Raw genomic sequence first — 26,358 nt, 5'->3', positions numbered from 1 at the left:
CCTTGGTAGTTTGTGGGAATTTTTTTATCATTATTATTTTTTGGTTATTTTTAAAAAATATCTCTTATCTTTTGCCCAAATGCTAGAAGTGGAAATCACAAATAGCTTTTGCATGGCTCATGATCCAACACTTGTTAGCTTCTGTTTCTGACCCTCAAAGCAATTACATTCCTTAAAAGTTCCTTTCCTTAAAAGTTAAATTCCTTTTGGTTTTCAATCCATAATTCTTCCTGACTGCTATCTTTACATGTTGCCTAATCCTCAGACCTCTGCACCGGACCAACTCCCTCTGCGGTTGTAGGGGGGATCTCTGGCATTAAGACTACTCCATTAGGCAGCACTCTGTAAGCAAACACATGACACTGCTCTCATCTGTAACAAGACTCACAAAGCAAGGATCTCTCTTGGATTTTCATGTCGTTCTTGGCTCGTGTGCATAGACCAGTTGTGAGTTTGTAATTGTCTAGTGATGGAGTTTAGACATGCTGATTTCTTGTCTTTAGTAGTAACTTAATGGCTATGTATTATTGACTATGAAAGGGCAGCTCCACGAAAGTCAGCCTGTCTAGAGAACAGCTGGCCGCAGCTGTAAAAATCCTGTCGTGCTCTGAAAATAACTTGTACAGTGAGAACCCTTGCTTTAGTCGCTAAAAATATGTTCAGTGGCAGAGCTAGCTGGAGGTTATACAATTCAATAACTTCATTATAAGCATTTTGAGATGTGAGTTTACACAGACTTGTGGCCATCACTGGAGTAACACTAGGATGAAGTTGGCCCACGGTTCCTAGGGCTTTGAAAATAAGCTGACAGGGAAAGAAAAAATTGATTCTCACCTATAACAAGCTGATCATAATCTTTTAACAGAATATTTCCACTGCCTTCAAACACCACTGTGAACCCTACACAACAGCAGGTACTTTTTTTCAGTACTTCTAAAACTATGGGCAACATTTAGCATGCAGGCAAAATACTAAGCTTTTAAGGAGAACTTGTAGCAAAATTCAGCAGCTTGCTGGAAATATTATCATTGGTTTTGTCAAAATCTTTTTAATCAAAGTGAAGTGTCTTCTTATAAACACCTTCCCTGTCATAAATGACTGGTCTTCCAGATTTTTACTCTGCCTCTTGGATGTTTCTGTCGAGGCCTGGACCTCTGTCATCTGAACACATGCTCTTCCTGCCAGAGGGTGCCTGTCATGGACACGCTTTGTCTCACTGTGTTAGCCACTCTCCTGAAGTTTTAAAGTGTTTATCTTACACAGCTGAAAGTCTCCTCCTGTTTCATGAGCTCTACATTGGAATGCAGTGGAAGAGACCCAGGGCCTGTGGCCACCCAGATTAGAGGTTTTTGTAATAAGGTCCCTATATGGTTTTGTTAGAGACTTCGGCTCTGTCTCTGTCTGTCTCTGCTCCTTGTTTGGGAGGCTGGTGGGAGGAGAAGAGCTGAAGGGGCTATATAATCTCTGTGCTTTCAGATACACAGAGCACCATCCCAGGGCCGCTATCCACAGCCAAGCACTGTCAGGGTAAGTGGCACTGAACCAACAGTGTGATTTACGGTTTTGTGGAGGACTTTAATTAAGTTATGTCAGATGGAAGTGATTCAGGAGGATGTACTGTTGTACTGCAGTTTGCTTATGCGTTACTTAGTAGAACTGAATTGATAAAATGCTTGTAGTATCTACACTGAGTTGTTTTTATTTTATGGCACTTCTGAAAGGGAAATCAACCTGATGATTTTGCTGATTCCACTAATGCTCCAGAAACTGTCTAAAGGCACACAGGCTGTGTGGTGGTGCAGCTGGAATGATAGCTGTGTTTGTGTTTCAGTGAACCTGTGCCCCTGGGCTGTTGGTGTTGGACACAACAGAGTTCCTGAGGGGGTGGTAAATTTGCCCACTGTATAGCAGGGTTTCTCAGCAGGTTTGCCTCACTGCTCTTAGCTTAGGGTGACACGAGTGTTTTGGAGAATTATGACTGTAATAAGGGCTGGAAGCATGCAAAAAATATGTATATATATATATATCAGTATCTAAAAGGATGCAATGAGGATGCATGTGTATGTACATGTATACCCCTGTCTTCATGAATGTGATACTAATGCTCTGCTAAATGCCAGATGTTTTAGTAAGGAACAGGTTACACACAGTGTTCCTTGTGAGGCTGGGGTTCTCTTAATAGCATGCTGTGGAGACTGGTGAAGGGATTGGTTATCTTTAGATGTAAAGCAGGTAGAGGTAAGAGGCTAGATACTGTGTTAATTGTTTGGGAGAGTATTTTGCTTTATTCCACAGTGCTGAGTGACATTTGCTGCTGCAGGGTTTTACTACTGCATGCCACAGCAATCCTGAGCTGTAACGCACTGCTTGGCACCAGAGAATCCTGGCTGAATGATTCAGCTTTGATTTTTCAACTTTTTGTGCTTTATTACTAAATATGGTTTTCATTTAGAGTCCTCTGAGCTCAGAAATGTAGCCTTTCCTGCCCCCTTCTTTCCCCTCCCCCAAGTGATTTTTGGCATCGCATTCCCTGCGATTGGTTTGAGCAAACCCCCTGACCTCTAGCTCTGTTCCAAAAACAGCCAGTTGAAAAGCCTGCTTCCTAATTAGGAAATGGTTTGTCTAAACCACTCTGTTCATTCACGTTAGATAACAATTATGCCCCATTGAGTAAATGCTTCAATATAAAGAGCTTGTTTCCCCAAGAGTAAATTTAATAAATGCAACCTACTTTTCCTTCTTGGGAATAACGATAAAGTATCTGGAGCACGTCAAGTTGGGTTTTCCATGTCCTTTTCTTCTTCTACACCCATGCAGCCTACAGAAGCAGCACTACAGCCGTGTCTCATGGCTGGGACGGGATGGGGGATCTGAAGTGAAGGATGGGCAGAGGCTGTCCCTGCTTGTTCCACCCGGGTACAGGCTGAGCGGCTTTGTACACACCCTTGCTCATCAGCCATGGCTCTCACTGACCCCGTTGCCACTTTGTCCTCCAGTTCCAATATTCTGTGGCAGAAGGTTTTAGGGACTGTGTGAGGAGCCAGTTGGGTTGGTAGATGACAGCTGTCTCCTTTAGCTCTTAACACACTGCAATTTGTTGAATTCTGCATGGAAGCCTGGGATCCCAGGTAGTCAGGTGGTTCCCTACCACACAATAAATTGTGGGCAAATAGTTCTTCTGAGTGCTGGTATTCAGGGCTTGTTTCTATAATTGACTTTAATACAAAACCCTCAAAGCATTTTTATTACTCATGTTATCTTCCTGTTGTCTGAGGAGGAAAACAATTTCTGTTTTACTGAAACAGGGAGCCAGTATAAATTACTCTGTCACTCTAAATGCAAGATTTTAGCTGGCTTGAAGTTATGATAGAGCATATGCTATGGCCAGTTTTTGAAACACACGCTGTCCCTGACTTCATTTTAAAATTGGGATTTTTTTTTTTGTCCGAGTAACTAAGGGAGGGCTGATTTATTTATTTATTCTTTCCTTCTATATTAGGAACCTTTATTCTATTTTAAAAGGGAAAAATATAATCCTAGCTGGACATCTTGACTCAGTGGGTATGTGTCTTTATCACTGTATAATGTCTGCGTTGTGTACCACTGGTACATGACTAGCAGGTGAAGTGCTAATTCTTTGGGAACTCCAAGACTAAATGGCGATGGCTAAAGTGCTCTTACATCTGTTAGCTTTCCACGTGCACTGGTTTTATCAAAATGATAGAAAAGCAGGGGATGTTGTGTTAAATCTGATGCAAAGGGATCTTTGTTTTTGCAGCTGTCAGTCCAGCAGTCTTTTTTATCTCCCACTCACCCCCCAGCAGTGGATTTCTCTGACCAAATTTAGATAAACGTTTGCTGTCCCAGAGCTGTAATGATCCATCTGTCCATGCAGCAGGATTGGAATTCTCCTCTGGAATCCCTTGAATACTGTCTGGTGCATACAGTATTTCTGTGTGATGGTTCCTTTCATACAGTTCTCTGTCTTCAAGACTGGTTCTCTGAGGTTTGCTTTTTTTTTTTTTTTATATATATATATTTTTTCCTAATTATTTTCCTGCTGTTTTTATAGGTCTGTTTCCTGTCTGGAGGTCCTGAGAACACTGACATAGAAGATGTGTGAGGAAGAGGACAGCACTGCCCTTGTTTGTGACAATGGGTCAGGGCTCTGCAAAGCCGGCTTTGCTGGGGATGATGCTCCGAGAGCAGTTTTCCCCTCCATCGTGGGTCGTCCCAGGCACCAGGTGATGAACTGCTTTATTTATTCCACACTTGGTTTGTAGAAGGTTTTGCTGCCCCATCCCCAGCTGACCACCCAGAGCCACCTTTTCCTGCGTCTGGTGCAAATAGAGCCCTGGGAGGTCAGTGTAACACAGTACTCCCAGGCAGAAGTCCAGCAGTGCAGCCACCTGAGTCAAAGCAATGTCTAGTCTTGTGAGAGGAATCCTTTTAATTTTTTTCACTTCCTTCTATGCTCTCTTCTTCCTGTCCCTTGATTCTGGATCACCCAAAGAACTTGATGAGTAAAGATAGTCTAAAAGCAAACAAGCCTGACAGAGAAGCATCTGTAACTTTTGACTGCCATAAAAGCTGGTGATAGATGATGTATGGAGAGCTAAAGGAGGAAGGAGAAGGTTTCAGTCAGCTTCCTATCAGCCTTCCTGACTTTATTCATTTAGCTTTATAGGCACAAATGGGCACTCATCTAGGATTGATTTTCTTTAGCTTCAGGTTTTACATTTAAGTGTTTCCAAGACAAAACTGTTAGAGAAGCCAAGGTTTGGAGCATGTAATGACAAAGTTCAGATAGGAGTATTATGTAGTCAAAGCATCCTAGTATATACTGTTTGTTAGTTGTTGGTTCTTTTGACAGTATTTCTAATTTAATACATAGAGTAGTTTCCAGTTTCTGGTCCAAGGACCACTTCTACAGGATCCACAAAAATACCCTAAAGTGTAAACTGTACTCATAGATTTAAATTGTTTATATCTTTAATGGCAATATTTTAGTCTCAAAAAAAAAAAAAAAAAAGTTAAAAATAATCATAATAATTTTAAGCTTTGGAAAATGTGAAGTGTGTATTGCTGCATCTTGGCCCTTAAATGGCACAATGTCGCTTTCCGCTTTAACTCCACTTTATTATACTTTAACAGGCAGGTCATCCCTAAACAGTGAACATTATAAATTGCCTATTGTTCTACTTCATCTTGATGAATTTAATATTGTACTTACTTTTTTATGTAATTTACCATGGTATAAAAATTGTACTTGTGTGCTCTTTGTTTTTACTGTACTGGAAACGTGAACTCCAGAGGTTTAAGTTAGCTAAACATTTCATTTTGGAAATTAGAGCAATGTGTAATTTTCCAATAATTAGTATTCTTAAAGTATTTTGTTACTAGTATCACTGACAACTGGATTTATATCAGCCAATGTTGTTATAAGAAGTGTTTGTGACACCTCTCCTTGAGGGAATAACTCCATTTGTGTTATTTTATAGGGTGTGATGGTTGGTATGGGTCAAAAAGACAGCTATGTAGGTGACGAGGCCCAAAGCAAAAGAGGAATCCTGACCTTGAAATACCCCATAGAGCATGGCATCATTACAAACTGGGACGACATGGAGAAGGTACTTCAGCATTGAAATGATGTGTATCACTGGTAAAAAACAAACAAACAAAAAAAAAACACTTGAACCAAATGTTTACAGATTACTCAATAAATTTTAGAGATGAAAGTGTCATGCTATCAAGTGTGATTTAATGAAAAGCTTGTTAACAGCGAGCTGGAATAAAGCCTATTTGGCTCTGTATCTTCTACTGTAAGAATGTATTTATTTTCATTTACTAGCGTGTTCTTAGAAATCATATACCACTAGCAGTGATATATTTAACCTGAGGATTGTGTTTTTCTTTTTCAAGTTACTTTGTAATACCTATGGAGGCAATAAGAACAACTGTATGTGAAACATTACTTATCTGTCTCTGAAATGCTGTAAGCAGAATGCTGGAGCATTATACCTGTCTGAAAGTGATTCTGAGCTGCTAGTTGATGGTATTTCTTTCTCCTTTGCCTTCTTCCATTGCACTCAGATCTGGCATCATTCTTTCTACAATGAACTCCGTGTTGCACCTGAAGAACACCCAACTCTGCTGACTGAAGCACCATTGAATCCCAAAGCCAATCGAGAGAAAATGACCCAGGTAATCTCACTCTGAAGCTATGGAATAATTCCAAGTTTGTGAATTCAGCAGGATGTGAAATTCATAATTTCAGTTAGTCGTGTCAGCTTGACTTTCCAGTAGTGTGCATCTCTTAGTAATGGAAGATGGAAAGTGCAGTGTGACCATGTGTCAAATTTGTACATTATTGCATTTACTTTAAAAAGTCAACATATCAGTTCTGAATATGAAAGCCTTGGTCTGTTCAAGTGTACATCACCTTCATCTTTTTATTAGTATTATTTTTTTTTGTCTAGGCCTATCACAAAATGATCTTTAATATATGCATGTATTATTATTCATACATCATAGATATAGACCAGACACAGAGAAATGTCTTATAGGACAAATACATATGGATTTAGATGTGTTTTCCTTCCTTGTTATTACCAACTATCAATAAATATGAAAATCTCTCTTTCAGTGTATGGCTACAACTAAGCTAAGATCCCTACTGTTAAACTGATTATCTTAATTTCATTTCAGATTATGTTTGAGACTTTCAACGTGCCAGCCATGTATGTAGCTATTCAAGCTGTTTTGTCCCTGTATGCTTCTGGACGTACCACAGGTAGGCCTCTGGGGATGGTGGCACAGGCATATGAAATAGAAAAGCATTTTGGTGTGCAGCTGAGAATGAATTGTGCGTATTGTCTCCTCAAAGGGATTGTGCTCGACTCTGGGGATGGTGTCACCCACAACGTGCCCATTTATGAAGGCTACGCTTTGCCGCACGCCATCATGCGTCTGGACCTGGCTGGCCGTGACCTGACAGACTACCTCATGAAAATCCTGACAGAACGTGGCTATTCCTTTGTGACCACTGGTAAGAACATGCTACTAAAATGAGGAGGGGAGTTATTTAATGTGCAATGCTTCTAGTGGCCTTGGAAGGGATAGCAGTGGTTCCGCAGTTGATTTTTAGCAAGAAAGAATCCAACAGGAAAGGGGAGCAAGACTGGCATTAGAGTAATAAATAGGGAGGGTGTTAGAGGATGAAAGGGAACCAGCTGTTGATACATCTGGGCCCTTTCTGAGCACCATTCTAAACACAATCATCTCAACAGCGGAGCGTGAAATTGTCCGTGACATCAAGGAGAAGCTGTGTTACGTGGCCCTGGACTTTGAAAATGAGATGGCCACTGCTGCCTCTTCCTCCTCGCTGGAAAAAAGCTACGAACTTCCTGACGGTCAGGTGATCACCATTGGAAATGAACGCTTCCGCTGCCCGGAGACCCTCTTCCAGCCATCTTTCATTGGTAGGTTGAGTGATTGTTTGGCCTTGGTAAGCTGCACATAAATATTAAGTCCATGTTTTGGTTTGATTGTACACCTTGCTAGCACACTTAGATGTATACACAAGTGTGTCCTATTGCCCATTATAAACTAATCTTTAAAACAGCACTATTAATACAGTGGGAGGAACTTTATGTCAAACAGTAAAGCAAAATACTTTCCCAAAATAAACCTTGAATGTTTATTCCTGGCTTCGGGCCCACACCATTTTGTATGTTATGGAGTTGGCTACTACAAAAAGTATGGCTGCAGAGACATTTTTCTAAATAGTGTGAGGGTTGTAGTTTGAATGTGCTTGCAGGGAGGGGTTAAAAAAAACAAAACAAAAACCACTACTTTTATTCTTCCAAAAGACTACTCCAAATCCTGAATCCATGGTTCTGTACATTTGCAGAGCAAATCAATAGCTATGAAGGCAGGCTTGCAGCAAGGTCATGTAAAAATCCCGTGTAGTTTCTGCTGATTGGTAAATTTCAGCTTAGAAACTGATACAGTAGCTGCATACTTAGAGGTATTAGGACATATTTTGACTGTTCTGTCTCTGAGCTGTCTCAGTTAAAGAAAGGAAGAAGAAAAAAAAAAAAAACAACAAATGATTCCAGGACCATATAAGGAATTCTTTGGACTTATGAGATTTCTGCAAAAGCCTAGTGGAGACTGTACACCCACACCCCTGGCTTTCTTTTTAAGGAGGCGTTGTGTGTGTAAGCAGGGGAGGGCTGTACCCTCAAGGAACTCCAATAATTTAAACAGCTGCAGAAAGACTTTCCAGTTTCTGTAGCTCTGAAGACTGGTGTCTTCCAAAGAGACACTGCAGTTCATGTTGTCCGTTCTGTATTAACAATTTAAAGTCCCTGTAAGGAGTTGCTTCCTCAGTGTTCTCATGTAACTTCTCTAGGCATGGAGTCTGCTGGCATTCATGAAACCACTTACAATAGCATCATGAAGTGTGACATAGACATCAGAAAGGATCTTTATGCCAACAATGTGCTGTCTGGAGGCACTACCATGTACCCAGGCATTGCAGACAGGATGCAAAAGGAAATAACTGCTCTGGCTCCCAGCACCATGAAGATCAAGGTATGGCACAATTACTTGTAGACTACTTTAGCTGGCATGTGCAACATCCTCAAAAATCTAATGAAAAACAGTAACACTTCACAAAATTCTTTTTCAATCAAGTCTGTATGTTATAGTAAATAATAATTGCTTGGTAACTATAAGAATCACCCTGGTTGCTGGAAGATAATCTCCCCTCTGACTTTCTTTCTCATGCTATGTTCTGCAAACTGCCCTAACAGCATAAATTATAATTTTTCCTGGGGCTGTATCAAGCTTCTTCAGCCCTTTTTGGTTAAGGGAAAGGGGAACGAAGGAGAAATACTGGCTCTGCCCTCAGCCTACAATTCAGTAAAGAAAGAGAGTCTCACCAGCCAATCTTCTCTCTGCTGCTTTGAATCTTCCCCCTTTCTTGCTTTGCAAACATTTTGTCAGCTATACCAGTAAGGGTGTTCTAGGTCACTCATTCTTCCAAACCCTCCTTGGCTACCATTGCGTGTTTTGTCTCATATATTATATGAAAACTGTTTTTCCTCTTTTCTCATTTGCAGTCATGAATACACTCTTACTGGTCAAACTGACTCAGTTGTAAAAATTGAGGACTTAGGTTCAGATTTCAATAACAACTTTTTAACTTTATGACTTGCTGCAATGGCTGACTGGGATGGCAAGGGATGACACTAATGTGTACAAATACACTGTTTTCATTAATATCAAATATCACTGCTTTAATACTTCTGTATAACAAATTCACAGCTGAAAGTTGTGTTTAATGTTTTTATTTCTTAAACAGATCATTGCTCCTCCTGAACGTAAGTACTCAGTCTGGATTGGAGGCTCTATTCTTGCCTCCCTCTCTACCTTCCAGCAGATGTGGATCAGCAAACAGGAATACGATGAAGCCGGCCCATCCATTGTTCACCGCAAGTGCTTTTAAATTGCTTTATCTTTATATGTCTTTTTAGTGTATTACTGTGAATGTATTCAGGAAAATACATTCTTATAATTTCATTCCATAAATCCTTCATCATGACTCATTAATTGGATACTATGTATTTTTTGGAATAAATTTTAAATATGCAAATGAGATTGCTGCTCCTATTTTAAAAAGACACATTTTTGGACGTACCATTACAGCTGGTGTGAAGCTCCATCTTGTGGCGTAAATTTGTTACCACACTATACTGGGCTTAATAGAAAAAGTAGCAAATACCTCTTGCTCAATGGTATCAGTGCTAGAAAATGCTGGACTATCAGGCAGCATGTTGTTGATGTTCAGCCACATTTTAGTCTGCATTTTAGTCTGCAAGCAGAGCTAGTCTTGATTTTTGAAGCTCTGGGCAGCACTAAAGAAGCATAGTGTCTGTTCGATACCAGGATGTGCATGCGCATTCTGCTCTGCATCTGCTCTAACCAGAAATATTATCTGTCTACATCACTTAATTCACAGCTGTCATGCTAGAAGAAGTTCTCTCATTGTATGGCCCAGAGGTACAATGCTTTATACAGCAATTCCAGGTGATTTCTTTAAAGAAACAAAACCTGTTCTTTTAGAGCATACCTAAGTTCTGATATTAGATTGAACACGTGACTTTTCTATTACATGTGCTCAGGATGAGTGTAGTCTATTTTTGTTGTTTGGATTTCTAGCAAGGTCTAAAGGGTAATTAAGCTGGCTTAATACACTTGCTCTTCAGAACTTTTTTTTTTGCAGGGGTGGGGTGGGATACGTAAGGGGATATAATGTAATCAGAGCAGATTAAAATGTTTTTAGAATTTTTTCTTTTTCTGTGACTTTTCTGATTCCACTTATGTCTTAAATACATTGAAATTGATATTAAAATAGAAGTATATGCATAGAAGTTGAAGCCAGTACTACTACTGTCTTACAAGTATATATATATATATGTATGAATAAAGTAATCACGAGGCAGACCTGGAAAAGGTCAGTTCCAAGGAACTTGCTGCACTCTGTATTCATTAGAGTTCAGGATAAAGGATGCTATTTATTTTTGTTACCTCTTTTCCTGTCTTAAACTCAATAGTTTATTTACCTCACTTACCTGTTACTCCTTATCTTCAAGCTGTAAACTCTGCAATAGCACCTGTTATTTACTGTGACTGTGTAACTGTTGGGTTTCAGATCTTGTCCATCTTCTGACTGTTAGCACGCTCCAAACGTTTTTGTACTAACCTTATTATTTAAAGTATAGGTCATCTAGGTTCTTGGAGCAGATATTAAATAAACTCTTGTAAGAGCAAATATTTTTTGTACGATTCTTCCTTCTAACTCTAGACAGATCTTTTAATCTAGCTCTAGACAGACCCAGGGAATCCCTTGCAGAATCAGAACTTGATTTCAAATGGGAGTTTCTGCTAGAGGGTTGCTGGAGAAAACACAATTTTCCACGGGACTCCTAAACCTCTCTGCTATTCCAGGATGTTATGAGGGTCAGCACTCAGGTAAAGGACTTGTGTTTTCTGTTTAATGGCTTAGTCGAAACACGAGCTATATAAGGATGAAAACAAAAATCGCTGAACCAATGTGTTTGTCTCTACCACATATAATGTAAATTCACTGAAGCAGTGAATAGATTTAAGTAGCTGAAAGTCTTAAAAAGCTGTTAAAAAAAACTATAATTCTCAGAGAGCAATTACTGCTAACAAATGACAAAGGAAGCATTACTTATTTTGACTTCATTTCTGTTATTTGAAGTTTGTTTTATTGTTGGTTTTAGCGAGATGATGCTTTTACAGATTCAGGGGTAATGCCACTGAACTCCATCTTGACAGAGCAACAAAATAACTCCAAAACAGGCTAAAGCAATAAATATCAAACCATTCAATCTAAAATGTATAAATATAAAAGTCATTTCTGAAAATGTAGGAAAAACAGGAAGCCATTTTTCTCTTTTGACCACTTATTTAGCAACTTGTTATTGTCCATCTGTATCACCTCAGATCCAGCACAATTATCTTTATGTCTTTTCCAACCACGTGGGTACATGGCTGCAGAAGAAATCAATGCATTACTCACAAATAAGTTTCAGTAAAATTGCGTATTTTAGACAATAGTTTCTTTTTAATTTTCTGAGCCTGCTTAATGTGCTATATATTCAACTTGGACTATACCTATCACTGTGCCTGTTTACAGGCAAACCTTACCTTCGCAGGTGTAGACTGCTGAATAAAGCAAGGACTACAACATGGAAACAGAAAATTTCTACAGAGGATATAGTTTAGTGCTTGGCTTCTGAAGCAGATTATAGTTCAGTGCTATGCTTTACATATCACAGCATGGGATATCTGAAAGGGAGAGAGAAGGAGCTGTGTGTTGCATTAGATCAGGTGCATGGAGGGCAACAGCAAGGGAAGCATAAACTCTGTTCTCTTTCTGCAGTAGCTTCAGCTATCTGCCCACTTTTTTTTTTTTTTTTTTTAAAGATTTAGGACTAGCTTGTGTCTTTAGCCACAGCCTTCTCTAAGTAACAGCATGTGTTGAATCTGTGGATAAGAGCTTTTTTTAAGAAACCTGACAGATGCATGTTAGATTTGTTCTAGTCAGGTTTCAGGAAGCTTCCTATATTAACACCTCTGATATTTTTCCTCCAGGAAAAATGTCTGTGATCTTACTGTTCTTACTGGCAGATAAATATGTTTTGGGGATTGTACTTGCAAGGATATTTGTTTGATATGTGATACCAGCAATGCATCTACTGTTTATAAATGTGCTAAAGTGGCCAGTAACTTAATTTGTAAACTAAGTCAGTAAAGGACTACCCAAAAGAGCTTATCTGGAACAAAAGCATAAATATTTTTTCTGACTTGCACTACCTTCTCAATACCCCTAGGGTCAATGATGTAAGAACAAAGCAAAACACATAAACTCCCCTTGAGTAGTACTGATATTCTGGAAGTTCTAAAAAAATACTTCTTTTTGGTAAAGTCATCTTTTAGTATTACTTGCTTTTAATCATTTTACTTTGAGTTAGAGGTATGACTAGTTGTCTATTTTAACAGAGTCTCATTAAAAAAAAAAATATCTTAATTATTCAAAGATAAATATGGTTTTCTTCCAGATAGCAGTGGCATTTCGGATAATTCTGAATGACTATACAGTTCAGTCATTCATATAGTATATCATGCTATTACAACATTAAAAGATGTGGTAGTTACTGAGAAAAGCTTATTGAGAAGCTGCAAGAAAATGGGAAATGAAGGAAATGGATTTAATCTACTCATAATTGCACTTTTTAGCAGCTGGGATGTTCTGGTGGGACAACACAATTGTTTTTGTTTAAAAACTGAAGCACTCAGGAACAACTCCTACTTGAATCTGTGGCTTTTGCTTCTTCTGAAAACAACTGATAGCAACTGCTTCTGGCTGTCCACTATCTCAATAGCAGTGTGTAACAAAAGTCATGTCAGGGCTGCTACCAACTGCTTGAACAGATTCCTGATGTCTGCCTTTGTCAGAGAAGTATGCATAAGGAGTTATTAAGATGGGGGAAAGTATATTCATTGGAACAGGCTGCCCAGGGAAGTGGTGGAGTCACCATCCCTGGAAGTCTTCTAAAGACGTTTAGATGTAGAGCTTAGGGATATGGTTTAGTGGGGACTGCTAGCGTTAGGTCAGAGGTTGGACTCGATGATCTTGAGGTCTCTTCCAACCTAGAAATTCTGTGATTCTGTGATTCTATAAGGTAACCTAATCTGAAGCAGCTACAATTTCTGCTTGCATTAGAACCACGGGAAAGAATTTGAATAGTCAAAAACATACCAGATTATATAGATTATATACTTACATTAAATAACCTAGGATCCTTTGTATGTGGATGGAATCCCTTCTTTTTACAGGCAGAAACTTCAAGCATGCCAGCATTAGTAAGTCTGAAGATGCCTGTGCTGGAAAGCAAAAGGTGGAACTACTGTTATTTATTGTCCCCATAATACAACTGCACATATTCACATACTTAGCTAAACAGAAGGACAATGTGAGGGTACTCAATAGCCTCTGATATACCGGAGCTAAGGTTGGGTTGAACCTTATAGGAGTCACCTTGCAGCGAAGGGAGACGCGGTGAGGAAATGGGGGGAGAAGACAAAATACTTGGTGCTATTCCTATTAGGCAGTTTAGCCCACTAAGGCAGGAGGTAAATTCATATAGGAACAGCCACAGAGCGTCCGTGTCTGCTCTGGATTGCATTTCACTCACTGAACTCTAGAGGGGCAACACAAAAAGAACAGCCTTGAAGCCCTGTAAGTAGCTACTGGGAGTATACATCCTCTCCAATCACTCTTCTAGGTAGCTTTAGGTAATCAAGTAATACAAAGCACTACAAAAAAACCACTGCTGAATATATATGATCTAACACTCTACTTTGAGTACAGAATAAGTAGTTTAAAAACAAACAAACAAAAAACAAACCACACATCTATAAAAAAAAAAAAACAACACTGCCTCTACAGATCGACTCAAAGGCCTGGCTTTAGAGGGATATTGAATCTATATTCAGGTAAGAAGTCTCCATGAAATCAACATTATTTTGTCAGATGAAAAAGATTTGGAAACTGAGAAAACAAAAGCATGAAGCATTTATTGCATTATTTATTTACATATGCTTGGGATCTTGCTTAGACCAACGAAAGCAGCATACTGGTAAGTAAGGACCTCTTTTGCCACATGTAGATGATGCTTTGGCACAGAGTACTGCTGTGCATATCACAGATGCATACAGAATCCTACCTCAAAGCGTGCCAATATGCTGTAACTGTTTCTCAACAAAATGCTCCATAGATACTCATCTACAGCACAGTCACAGCTGGCAACAAAATCTGACCAGAGTCTAGTCCTGTTAGCAACATTTTTGCTGCATTTAGGGTGCAGTAGAAGCAGCTTGACACTTCCAGTTCCAAAAAAGAGATACACCAAAATCTAAGAAATATCTAGTGAGGATGTATCAAAGTGTAGCCCAATATGTAGTACTGAATTATAAAGTATTATATATTATACATCATATCATATAGTATATAAATATGTATAATAAACATTATATATAGTATAAACATATATGCTTATATATAAAATATGATATATATAATTATTATTATATAATATTATTTATATAATATATATATAATGTATATAACACTTATAAAGCATTACTGGTGATTGCTATCTATTTGATTTACCATGGCCACACCTAAACCTATGCTTATTTTCACAAAAAAGTAATCACCTAAAAACTGCAGGACAACATCTGATCAATTAATGTTACAGACAGCAGTAGCAGACGAGCAAAAGCTATGAAAGCAGTTTACAAGGCCAGAGATTTCTGAAGGTATGCAAACGCTGCTGCTCAAAGTCACAAAGCCTAATGTTCATGCACTTATCACTCAAGCTTTATTTACAGCTCTGCTACCTGAATGGCCCATATGGGAAGTTGGCCAACTATAATAGGAGTCATCTATGTGGGCAGAAGACCAGAAAGGCAGGCTGAAGACAGGTACAAACTAAACAACGGAGTTAGCCACAGAGACTTGAAATGTCAAGCACACCAAAGAATCATCACATAGTTGTCAAAGTTGGAAGGAACCTCTGATAATTTGGTCAAAACTCCCTGCTCAAGTAGAATCACCTTGAGCAGGTTGCCAAGGACCTTATTCCACTCAATTTTATCTCCAAGGATGGAGACTTAACAATGTTTCTGTATAGCCTATTACATTATAAATCTTCACATCATTTGTTATACAGTTCCAGGTTTTTCCACATACTTACTGCTTGCATTTTATGAAATATGAAAATAGGACCTTAATAGGGAAAGTGTCCTTTATCTTTCTACTCCCAGAACTGCAATTTTCATATCATCCTACAAATTTCTAGTCACAGAAATGTCTTACCCTTCCATTTCCTTCATCAGACAGAATGACAAGAGCTCTGTGGTAAGCCACAGGCAATGAAGTCTACAGTAAAACAGCTCCTGTTATTACTACTTGGTTAAGTAGAGTATAAAAATAAATCAAAGTTTAAAACCTGGAGCTACAAACGGGGGAGGAGAGAGAAGCCAGAAACAATACCGTGCATACAGACTGACTGGAATGCAAGTCTAAACAGACTAAAGAAAAACTCATGATATGCCCATTCCTGTCCTTCACCCCAGTTGACATGTGCTGTTTGCATTTGATCACATTTTAAGATAAGGAGTGGGGGAATATATCTCCATATTACTTACAAAAATCAGAACTCACTCGTTATGTTTTGGTGAACAAACAATCGCAATGGCCTCTGGTAACATTAGCTGGTAAGAACAATGCGTATGAAGATCAACGCTGGATAAGAATGCAGTTTGTGTTGGATGTGTCTACAAAAAGGAAGGGAAAACTCAACATCATGAAATACTCCTTATAAGTCACGCTCAACATGCATTCGAGAAGAAACAATAATTTTTAACTCATAAATGCATCAGTACTTTCCCCAGATTGGTTTCTTAATTTACGATTAACCCAGATTCTACATTGCTAGAGTAGCTTTTCATTATGAAGTTCATGGGAACACATTCATGCCCAGATGTACAAGCAGTTTTCTCATCATGGTGGGGAAAAAAAGTAGAATGAAGAAGCACAGGACAAAAGGGAAATTACTTGATTGTTCAAAATCTCTAAGAGTGAAATCACACTCCACATAATTAATACAGAATTTAAGCAACACAGTACCCCCAAAACTTTGAAAGGATTTTGAATACAATGGAAAAGAAACAGCATTAGAATGTAATAAAATACCCACAAACAGACATAAACAAAAGTTGCAATGGCAAAAGCAGGCTCTATTGTGTAAACAGGATGCCTCAACTTCATAGATTAATAGATTCTCATTATCTGCGGAGAACATTAAAGTTCATTTACATCACTATGATTAGAATTAGGTGAGCAAATTCATTTGTATTATGCCAGTTATTTCTTTATTTTTTTTTTTACAGAGTTGTTTACATATAGTATGCAGAGCTGATGCAGAAAGCCAGAATCTATGAGATATACATACATGGATCCAGCCCAAAGTGAGGAGATCATACTGATCCTGAATACCAAATAATTCTTCCACATTCTCCATGTCACAGTAGTCTGGTCCTGCAGATTGCTTTGGCACTATTACATGGGTAATAGTAAATTCATTGTGTGTCTGTAAAAAAAAAAGTTGAGATAACTTAGAGTGAAACAATTGAACTACTGAATAAACGCTGAATGAGAATCTGAAGCAGGTCTGCCTTTCAGCTAAACCAAAGTGGTGTATCTGCAGTGACTGCCACACCACTACCTGACCTAGTACACCTGAAAAGTACGCTGACCTAGTACACCTGAAAACATGCCCTAGCATGTTATCATGGAAACATACAGGGTATTATGAATAACAGCATAAGATTGTTGTATTGAAATGGTCACAGAAACCACTGTGAAAAAGATGTCATTTAAAAACAATAAAAACATTGGAATGAAAAGAGGTTTGAGAATTATTATTTTCTGTGCACCTTGGAACATCACTACTCTTGCTATTCTTTCTCTTTACGTGATTTAAATACAACTGGACATCATCTTCAAAATTCTTTGTATGTCAGCATTAGTCATGACATCTTTCCCTGCTCTGAAAGGACACTGCTATCTAGGTCAAGGGAAAAATAAAACAGGAAAAAAAAAATTAAAAAAATGAAAATCAGATGTTCTACAGGTTAATAGGGATGGTGGTTTCTTTTCTGTTCTGTTGCTGTTATGAATTTGATGACCCCAGTAGATTCTAACAGTCTTTATGTTCCATTGTCCTGTAACTAAACCTCACTTAGCTTAGATGAATGCTAAGAAAGTACTTGAAAAAGCCTGTATTGTACAGCATACTGAAAAAAAAATAAAATTTATGACAACAGCAGGGTTCTTTGATCAAGTATTCCCCCAATAAGGGGAGCTGCAGGCCACACTGGTGAAGTGACCACTCAGGTTATAACATGATGTTAGTTACATTAAAGACTAATTGTTTAAATCTTCTTTTGCTCTGAAGTCAGCATATTACAGGAAAATATTACACTACCAAAAATGTCTTCCCCATATGAATTTGAAGATTGAACTGTACCAGTTTTCCACAGAGAATTCCACATGTCTCTATTCCTCTTAATGTATTTGCCTCTGCTAGCAGCAGAAATTTGTGACAGAGATCCCTGGGTAAAATTACACCTCTGAGTGCTTCAGCCAATTGAGCTAACAAACAAACAAAACCAAAAAGAGAGAGACAGAGAGAGAGAGAGAAATAAAAAGGCATATGTAGCTTACACAGTGAAGTTCCTTAAAATAAGGCAATATACACAGTTACAGGAAATTATTAAAGATTAAGGAATTATCACATCACACATTTCTAATGAGACTACATCTACAGTGCAAGCACGTCATGCCAAAGTGAGGTATAACCTAGCTAGCATGCATCTGAGGTGACAGTGAGTTGATCCCATTTAATAGGCCAGGCTTTTTCAAAAAGCCTCTCTGACTGAGACCCCTGCAGGTTCAGCTTCTGTTCCCTTGAAGCCCTTGACAATATTCAGACTTCGTTCCATAGGAACACTGAGGTTCCATCTCCATTTACTGGCACTCAGATGGAAAATGTGATTTTTTTTTCTCTTAAAACAAGGAAAATATATAGAACTGTTGTGTGTACATTAACCTATTCATGCTTATTTTGCTACAGACACACTCAAAGGGAATAAATCATAGAATCATTTAGGTTGGAAAAGACCTTTAAGATCATCAAGTCCAACCATCATCATATGCATATACAATGTGTGGACTGCTATAAGCAGACAAAGAGTACAAAATCTGTGCACTTACTCTGAACAGAACTTAAAGCAGCTGCTGGCTTTAGGGCCCGGTTTACTGGAGGTGAATGTCCAGTTGAGCCACTCTTCTCATTTTTTTCAAGCAATGTGGTAGATAAGGAACTGTTCTCAGGTACAGAAATACAAGATAGCATACTTCCATCTATCTGTTCAGACATAACCATGCTGTCTTTAATTTTCTGATCCCGAGCTAGTTCTTGCTTCTTAAGTTGATCCTCAAAGAATTGAAACTGTTCTGATTCAAGCTGCTGTTGCCGCATGTGTGCGATTCTTTTCTTCTCTGCCTCTATTAGCCTCTGCTGTTCTAGTTTCTTCAGAAATTCAGTTTTACATTTGTTCTGAAACATGCAAAACAGTTACATTCTCAGAATTTTATATATATACATATAAACTACAAAAATGAGAGGAAAGAAGCAATACAATTGTTCAACAAAACCATCAAACCCTGTCATTAACATTTAAAAGCCTTTTGAAACCTGTTGGCTGAAGTGCCAAATACAGCTCTGGCCCCCAGAGCAGCAAGATATGGAATGGAACACCACAAGCAAGGAAGCTTCCAACACAAAGCTTGCAGCATGCCTACCTATGATGCTCTGTGTTTTATTTCAGTAGTGAGAGCACATGCCTTATTAAGCCACTGCAATATAGGCAGTGAAGGAGTTTTCAGAACAGTGGTGGTAAAGAGATGAGAAGTCCTTACAATTTGCAGTGCAGCAAGAGATCCACATGCACATTGCTTTTCTGGGTAGATTTCATAATCCATGTTATTACCTGATTTGTTGCTTGTTGTTGCTGTTTGGATATGTCAATTTTCTCCTGCTTCTTTCTTTCCTTAGCCTTCCCTGGATTGCTCCTTGTACTGACAGGGGCTTATCTCAACTCTCTGTGCATGCCCTCCCCACTTTCAGACACATTTAATGCCATCTCTGCCACCTGTCTGGGCTCTGCCCCCAGTCCCCGGGCCAACTGCTCTTCCAGATAGGGAAGCTTCAGGTTTCAACAGTTTTTCCTACCCCCATTACAGGGAGAGCACCAAGCATCTTTAAAAGCAAATAAGAAAACTGGAACAAAGTCATTTCTTATCATCCCAAATATAATGGGAAAGTAAGCCTCAAACAAATCAGTGACAGGATTTTTTTTATTTTTTTTTGGTGTGGTGGTTTCCTTTTTTTTTCCCCCTCTCCATAATTCCCCAGGTCCATTTCATGGGAAGGAAAGAAAAGATATTTTTTCCCCAGACACTCTTTTCCAAGACAAGTTTTTAAAACTGCAGATCCTGTCTTCATTGACTTCATTACAAATATGCAGGTATTTACTGTTACTTAAAGACTCAAACGGGATAAATTGAAATTAACAAATTCAGGGTCAACAGGTGTTTTCTATATACTTACAAAAATCTCTGAAAAATACCGTCTATAAAATTGAACCAGAGTGTACTGAAGACCTATTCTGATTTTCTTTGACTATCAATATGTAAATATGACAGAACATGTATTTCCAAGCTCACATGTGCATTACTTATTTTCAAATGATCAACTGATCACATTCTGAGACATGAAAAGTCATTCTAAACAGTCTGCTGGGTGATTATGGTCTTGCAGAACTGCTATTTTACTGCTTTATTTTTAAGAATTTTTATACAATAGAAAAATATTCGTACAACAACGATTTCATAACCACATAAAACTTACTTTGTTTTGCATGTATTCTTGATACTCTAAGTTATATTTCTTTAAAAGATCTCTCTTCAGTTCATCTGTCCGTGGAAATGCAACCTCCTTCAGTTTCTTTAGGTGGGGTGGGATGGGGTAGGGTAGAAAGACAGGTAAGTTAACTTTTTACTTCATAAAAGGACCACCTGAAAACCACACTCATCTGTAATATGGATTTAAAAATAAAAAATAATAAAAAAATACTGCTCTTCTCCCAGGAAAGAAAATAAGAAATACACAATAAATCATCAGCTTATTAAGCTTAGTACATTGATTTCAAATAATGCCGTATTAGTTTCTATCAGTGAAAGGAGTTACCTATAACAAGACTACTTGCTATCTTAGGAAAAGATCATTTTTTCTAGTGATCTGTTATCTGTCTTGTTTAACAGGTGTGTGATAACCAACATTTTTGATGTAGATGTGTTTTATAAAAAAAACTAGGGCCAACTACTATTTCAGAAATATACTTGTGTTTCCAACAATGTACTGACTTATTCAGAGACCATTCTTGTTCTCCTTATAGAATGATAAATTAACTTTCAGTAATGATCAAGTGGTTAAACCAAAATAAAACATAAATGACTTGACAAAGTTATCAGAATTTCAAACTGCATTGGCTGCCTTGGACTACGTTTGCACTGGGAGAAAAGGACTGATAGGAAAGAATAGAAATAGAGGAAAGATTTCTTGAAGTTCAGGAAACAGTAACCCTACCTTAATAATAACTTGTTTCTCTGGTACTGCACATTGGTGATAGTCTCGGTGACTGGGCAGTTTTTCCACAAACAAGCTAGAAAATTAAACAGCATGTTTGTCTTAGTAACCAGAGGAATAACTACATTAGCTTTTACTTTGGCAGAGAAATCAGTTTCACAAGTTATAACCGTTAGACATCGAATTCCACATGACTCCAAGCAGGTTTCTATACGTTCATTTGTTTAAATTACCACTTAATCTCTTGTACGGACTTGTATGGACACAGAGGATAATGACAGGAGCTTATTTTCTACACCTGAATATATTGTGTTTCTCTTTAGTAGTGGGCTTGATTAAAACAGGATTAACTAGAACTCAGCACCTGAAAAAAAAAACCACCATGGCCAGTGTTACTAAATCTTATTTCTGCTGTCTTAATCTGTCTCCTTAGCTGAAATGCTGAATCTTAAATAAAGCGCTGACTATCATTAAAGTAGTTATTTTTACCAGACTAAGCTGCACAGCTAACTGCAGTATTATTAACCCATCCAGACATCTAAATTATCACAGAATTGTCAATGCTTAGCTGCAGAAAAGTTTAGGATTCTCAGCTGCTAATAATTTTTTCTGCAATTTATGCAATGTTCACCTCCAGACCCTCTTTATAGAGATACATAAATTTAAAACAAAGTCGAATAAGAAAGATTTGGCTTAGTTTTTCAGAGTATGATGAAAATTAGGGGAGGGAAGGAGGTTTCTTATTGTTAAAAAAAATAATTTAAGATATGCATACTTTTAGAAGTATCAAAACAAACTAACCAATCCTACAGCAAAGCTAGCTAGACAAAAAGTTTAAATCTGCTATCAATATATTTTTCCAAAAAAAATATGCTTAAACCGCTTGGGGATGAAAACTAAAAAGAAAGGCAAAAATCTTTTTTTTTTTTTTTTTTTTTTTTTTAAAATAGCGCTGTGCAATATTATCATCTATGTCCCGATTTTTGTACAGCTTACAGTATAGTAAACTTCAGCCTTTGTAAATGAGGTTAATTCACACTTGCCAGTTAAGAGACAGATAAGAATATTACCCTAACAGTTGAGATGAAATTGTAAAAAAGATGGGTTAGAGTAAAGATCTCTAAAGAGCACAGCTATTCTGCAAGAAAACAGTAAACATTGTTCTCCTGATCTAAAGGGTTGCCCCATTATCACTGCAAATCTTCGTTTTAATTTACTCAGAACTGTAAGCTCTAATGACCACAAACTTTTTCTTACGTTATGAACTTGTTATAAAAAACAAAAGCATTCTCCAGGTTTCCCTCCTCCATATATACTGATGCCATTCGCTCCATCTCTACTCCAGATCTAAAGTAACGACGTGGAGTGATGTCTTCATTGATTGTGATATTGCTGCCAAGTTTGCTTAAGGCACGTACTCTCTCTTCTGGGGTTACAGAGATGTCTGTATGGTCAGGAATAGCTACTAGCTTTTTCTGAAAAAGAACAGAGATTAGCAAGGAGAGCCAGATACTACAATTCTCTTTCAGTAAATGATGTCATTCAAGAAACTCAAGGGAAATCTTCAGCTTCTCGAAATAGGTATCAGTTTCCTCACTACTAGCAACAGTTAAAATATTTTAATGTTTCTCAATTGCAATAAAAGTAAAAAATTATCTTATCCCTCTCCTCAAATCTTCTCCCTCTCAATGCATACATATAAAAGGAAAAAAAAAACAACAGTAAACCTCAGCAGAAGTGATCAAAAATAACAGTGCGTCCTCTTCAGAATCCCCCAAATATGAAATTCGGTAAGGTTCTACCTTAAGTTACTAAAATAATCTGCATGACTAAGCCAACTACTGTTATATGTTATATTGGATATGACTTCTGGGTACAGGTCACCTAACAAAAAGCAGTATGTTTTCCTGGTTAATCAACAGTTAATTTTACAGTTTCAGAGGAAGCAGAGTCGAAGAACCTAAAAGTGATTCTACTGAAGAAGAAGCAGAGTTGCTTATTGTAATCATTACCTTCCTGTTAAGTGGTTAAATTAAGTGGCTACTGCAAGTTGTTTCGCCTTATGTTGTTGTAAAGGTTTACTTTTTCTATTCAAAACATTTACTTCAACTTCTTAGAACCGTGATCACTGAAACAAGCTAAATCCCCATAAGCCAAACACATGGAAATAAAATTCCAATGAAACCAAGCAGAACATGTGAGGAACTTGCAGAATTTGAGAAAACAGCCTTCCAGCTGACAGCAGCACTGCTAAACAGGTCTTAAATTGTTGCTTATTTGAAAGAGGGTGCTAAGCCATTAAAGCATTTTTCGTAATACATACCAAGGAACTAATACTGAATGGTTGTTCCACATTGTTCTCTGTCTGCAAACCAAGATCGCTCTTTTTCTCAGAAGTCTCCATCTTACTGTGAAGGACAGGATGACTGAAGTATCAATCAGTTCAATATTTGCAGCAGGCTGCCTCTGAGTCTATTAGTCCAAGGGAAACTTAACAGCAATATGCTGATTGTGGTTGGGTGCTGGAAGAAATAGGACAAGTCATTCAGATTAAAAATACATTCAAATGTCACATCAGTCTGCATGCCTGCACCCACTCATCACTTCAGTATCACAATACTTACATACTTAATAACAATCTAGAATTTAGGAGACATCTAGAATTTAAGGTAGGAATGCATGAGGCCTTGCAGGACACTTGTGCGCTAGTTGACCTAACATTATTACAGCGGATTCAAATGCAAATTATTTCTACAATTTTAACAGTAACTTGAAAAAAAACAACAACCAACAACGCAACCAAGAAGCACAAACACACAAGCAAGCCAACTTTCAAGCATTAAGTGAAAAAAACTTCAAAGGCTAAGCACAAAATCTGCTTCCTTGAGCATATGTTTTGACAAACATATTTATAAACAGCATCAATCTAGCACCTTTTTTCCTACTACGCCTATAATTATAAATAAAACTTAGCACATAAACTCATATCAGTAATATAACATACAGGAAATATTTCAAGCACTCTGTGCTCCACCTGTACAACTTGCTGACTTCAACACCACACAAAACACAATGAAATATGACAAGTTGACTGATAGTAGTCGCTCCTTGCACAGCTCTGAACAAGTAAAGACAAATATTTAGACATGGCATGGTCATCATAAAAAAAGGGAAATTAATTATTTAAATTACACTGGAAATATGAAAATGAAGCTGCTAATGTGGCCTTTCACTTTTGAGCTCTCAATCCAAACAGATCTGATTCCAAATGTCAAAGACACTTCATATATTGCAATCCATATGCTTTATGCTTTCACAGAAGCATAAACAGAGGGTTCAGCGAAGATACTTTCTCGGCACATCCTTCTCTAAAAGCAATTCTGGGTTAGAGGAGAACAATCCTAACACATTTTAGCTGGCTCCTAAAGTATTGATTTCTGTATTTGGGTCTTCATTTTTCTCAAAACTAACAACATCTATGTATTAGGTCAGCCTTTACTTTTAATCTTTAGTGTTAATGTTATAACCAAATGTTAGAGGAGACATTACATTCATTTAAGCAAGATGTTTTCTTTAAAATAATCAGAATCATCCTGTTTCTTTGTAATGGTACACTTACTGAATCAACCTTACCCCGTTTTTATGTATGACCTAATCTCAAGTAATATATTCTTGTTTGACTTTACAACCCTGCTTTGCATTTTCAAGATTTTTATTCTCTTCATCTGGTATCTCACAGACCTGTGAATGCAATTTCAAGGCCAGCTTCTTTCAATTCAAGGCATTCAAAACACTTGCATGATTTGTGATACCCTTTTGGAAAGAAAAAAATAGAGCTTGGCTTATGCACTCAAAATATCAACATTAGCTGAGGTGGTAGCACTGATGGAAAAAGTTCTCTAAACAATTTCATTTTATAAAGATGGAGCTCTGGTGTAAACTGGATTAGCTTGGCAGGAAAGCCCTACTCATTGCCAATTCACAGGCTGCAGAAAGATCTCATGGGACCATGATAATGAAATATTTTTGCTTTAGTATATACCGAAGCTATGTTTATAGTGCCTTGTGGCTAGTTCCACTTGAGAGCCTTCTTAGTTGGAAAATGGTAGCCATGGTAGGCTGTGAAAGGAGAGGACTACAAGCCAGGTCAGCACAGAGCTCACATTAGTTTTCTGTCCCTGTAGCTCAGATGCTCAGAACAAATCTTCAGTAAGAGACTGCATTCATATGTTCTGTGTGGCTTAGGAACATTAATAAAACAAACAAACAAGGAAAAGCACTCTCAGAACTAAAAAGCATGTATTTTAAAACCACTTATTCCCTTATCCATCATTTGCAGATTTAAAATATTTTTCTTAGTTCCCCTAATAGCAACTGGGAGATCCACAATGACTGACTGGAAGGCTGGCTTTGATCTAAAGTATGCATATAACTATGACATGCTGCAAAATGGTCTAGACGTTCAATTTATTCCAGAAAATACTGTTCAAAATTAAAGGGTGCAGAAATGTATTTTTATTCAATTCCTATTTCAATTACTTCTATTTCAATTAGCAGTTCTTATATAAGAAAACTGCTTTTCAAACACTGTCCTTATGGACTTTCTACAACATCCAGCATGGAAGCAGTCAAAGGAGGGGATATGGGTTATATGCTTCTTTCAACTGTTAACACAGCTTGAAGACTTTTCAGCCTAGTGGGTAGACAAGTGGAAAAATCTTAGTGTAGCAAGTAGGGAACACAGAAACCACCATTTTTATTTTGTTTTATTTTTTTTTTTGCTAGCATTCTCAAATAAGTCCTTGCTAAAGAAGCTTGTGGTATCCCCCAGCCAAAATCTTTTGAACTGGCAGAAGAAGGCATCACAGAACCCCTTACTTGCAAACATTTCTCATTTAAATTTTTAACAAAAAGAATCATTAATAATAAGAAAAAAAAAAAAACTAACGATGGTTATTTTAAACAAGAGACATCTGGTAAAAGCAGAAACTCACACTTCCTCAAAAGTGTGCCAGGGCTTTGAAAAGCTGAAGCAGCCCTGCAGAGAGCAAGGCACCGAGCACAGTCAGGTCACCGCGCGAGGGGTTAGCAAAAAAATTGCCTCAGATAAAAGAGGAAACGGACTTTTTAAACTTAGCTTCAGGAGCATGTTAACACCCAGACATTTTAAATGAAGAAGAAATACTAGGATGAATTTGTATCACGTTTACAAAAATGCAAAACAAGATTCAAATGCATTAGTTATTACAAGTGGCTGCATAGTTAAAAAAAAAAAAAAAAGGAAAAAGAGTCCTAAAAAGATCATTTGCTGCTTTATGATCGCACTACTATATATTACCCTTAACATGCAGGCACACTGGCCAGAATTATAAATCATTAAAAGGCAGAAGATTAAGCTTTACTAAAACCACCCCCACAAACACATTTGTCTGTTCCCCGGTATGCCTCCACGCATAATGTTCCTCATGCTGCAGCTTTGCAC

General features: G+C 37.7%; 2 protein-coding genes across 2 annotated transcripts; one reads left to right on the top strand and one right to left on the bottom strand.

Moving 5' to 3' along the window:
• The first annotated feature begins 1,492 nt into the window (after positions 1-1,492).
• ACTA2 (actin alpha 2, smooth muscle) lies at positions 1,493-10,281 on the top strand. The gene is made up of 9 exons (XM_084289856.1): positions 1,493-1,527; positions 4,073-4,244; positions 5,502-5,630; positions 6,094-6,204; positions 6,709-6,793; positions 6,887-7,048; positions 7,290-7,481; positions 8,417-8,598; positions 9,371-10,281. Exons 2-9 carry the CDS (start codon positions 4,116-4,118, stop codon positions 9,512-9,514), a joined length of 1,134 nt encoding a protein of 377 aa, XP_084145982.1. The 5' UTR covers positions 1,493-1,527; positions 4,073-4,115; the 3' UTR covers positions 9,515-10,281.
• Positions 10,282-11,357: 1,076 nt separating this feature from the next.
• STAMBPL1 (STAM binding protein like 1) lies at positions 11,358-23,326 on the bottom strand. Its single transcript, XM_084289879.1, has 10 exons — positions 23,200-23,326; positions 22,134-22,351; positions 20,877-20,952; positions 20,139-20,234; positions 18,440-18,785; positions 17,694-17,818; positions 16,617-16,754; positions 15,827-15,939; positions 13,383-13,482; positions 11,358-11,586 (listed from the first exon to the last, which is right to left on the bottom strand). The coding sequence occupies exons 1-10, from the start codon at positions 23,278-23,280 to the stop codon at positions 11,530-11,532; spliced, it is 1,350 nt and encodes a 449-aa protein (XP_084146005.1). The 5' UTR covers positions 23,281-23,326; the 3' UTR covers positions 11,358-11,529.
• Positions 23,327-26,358: the final 3,032 nt, after the last annotated feature.

Source organism: Netta rufina, assembly GCF_964035555.1.
Source record: "Netta rufina genome assembly, chromosome: 7".
Classification (NCBI taxonomy): domain Eukaryota; kingdom Metazoa; phylum Chordata; class Aves; order Anseriformes; family Anatidae; genus Netta; species Netta rufina.
Note: the sequence above shows the minus strand (reverse complement) of the source record. Positions and strands in the feature narration are given on the sequence as shown.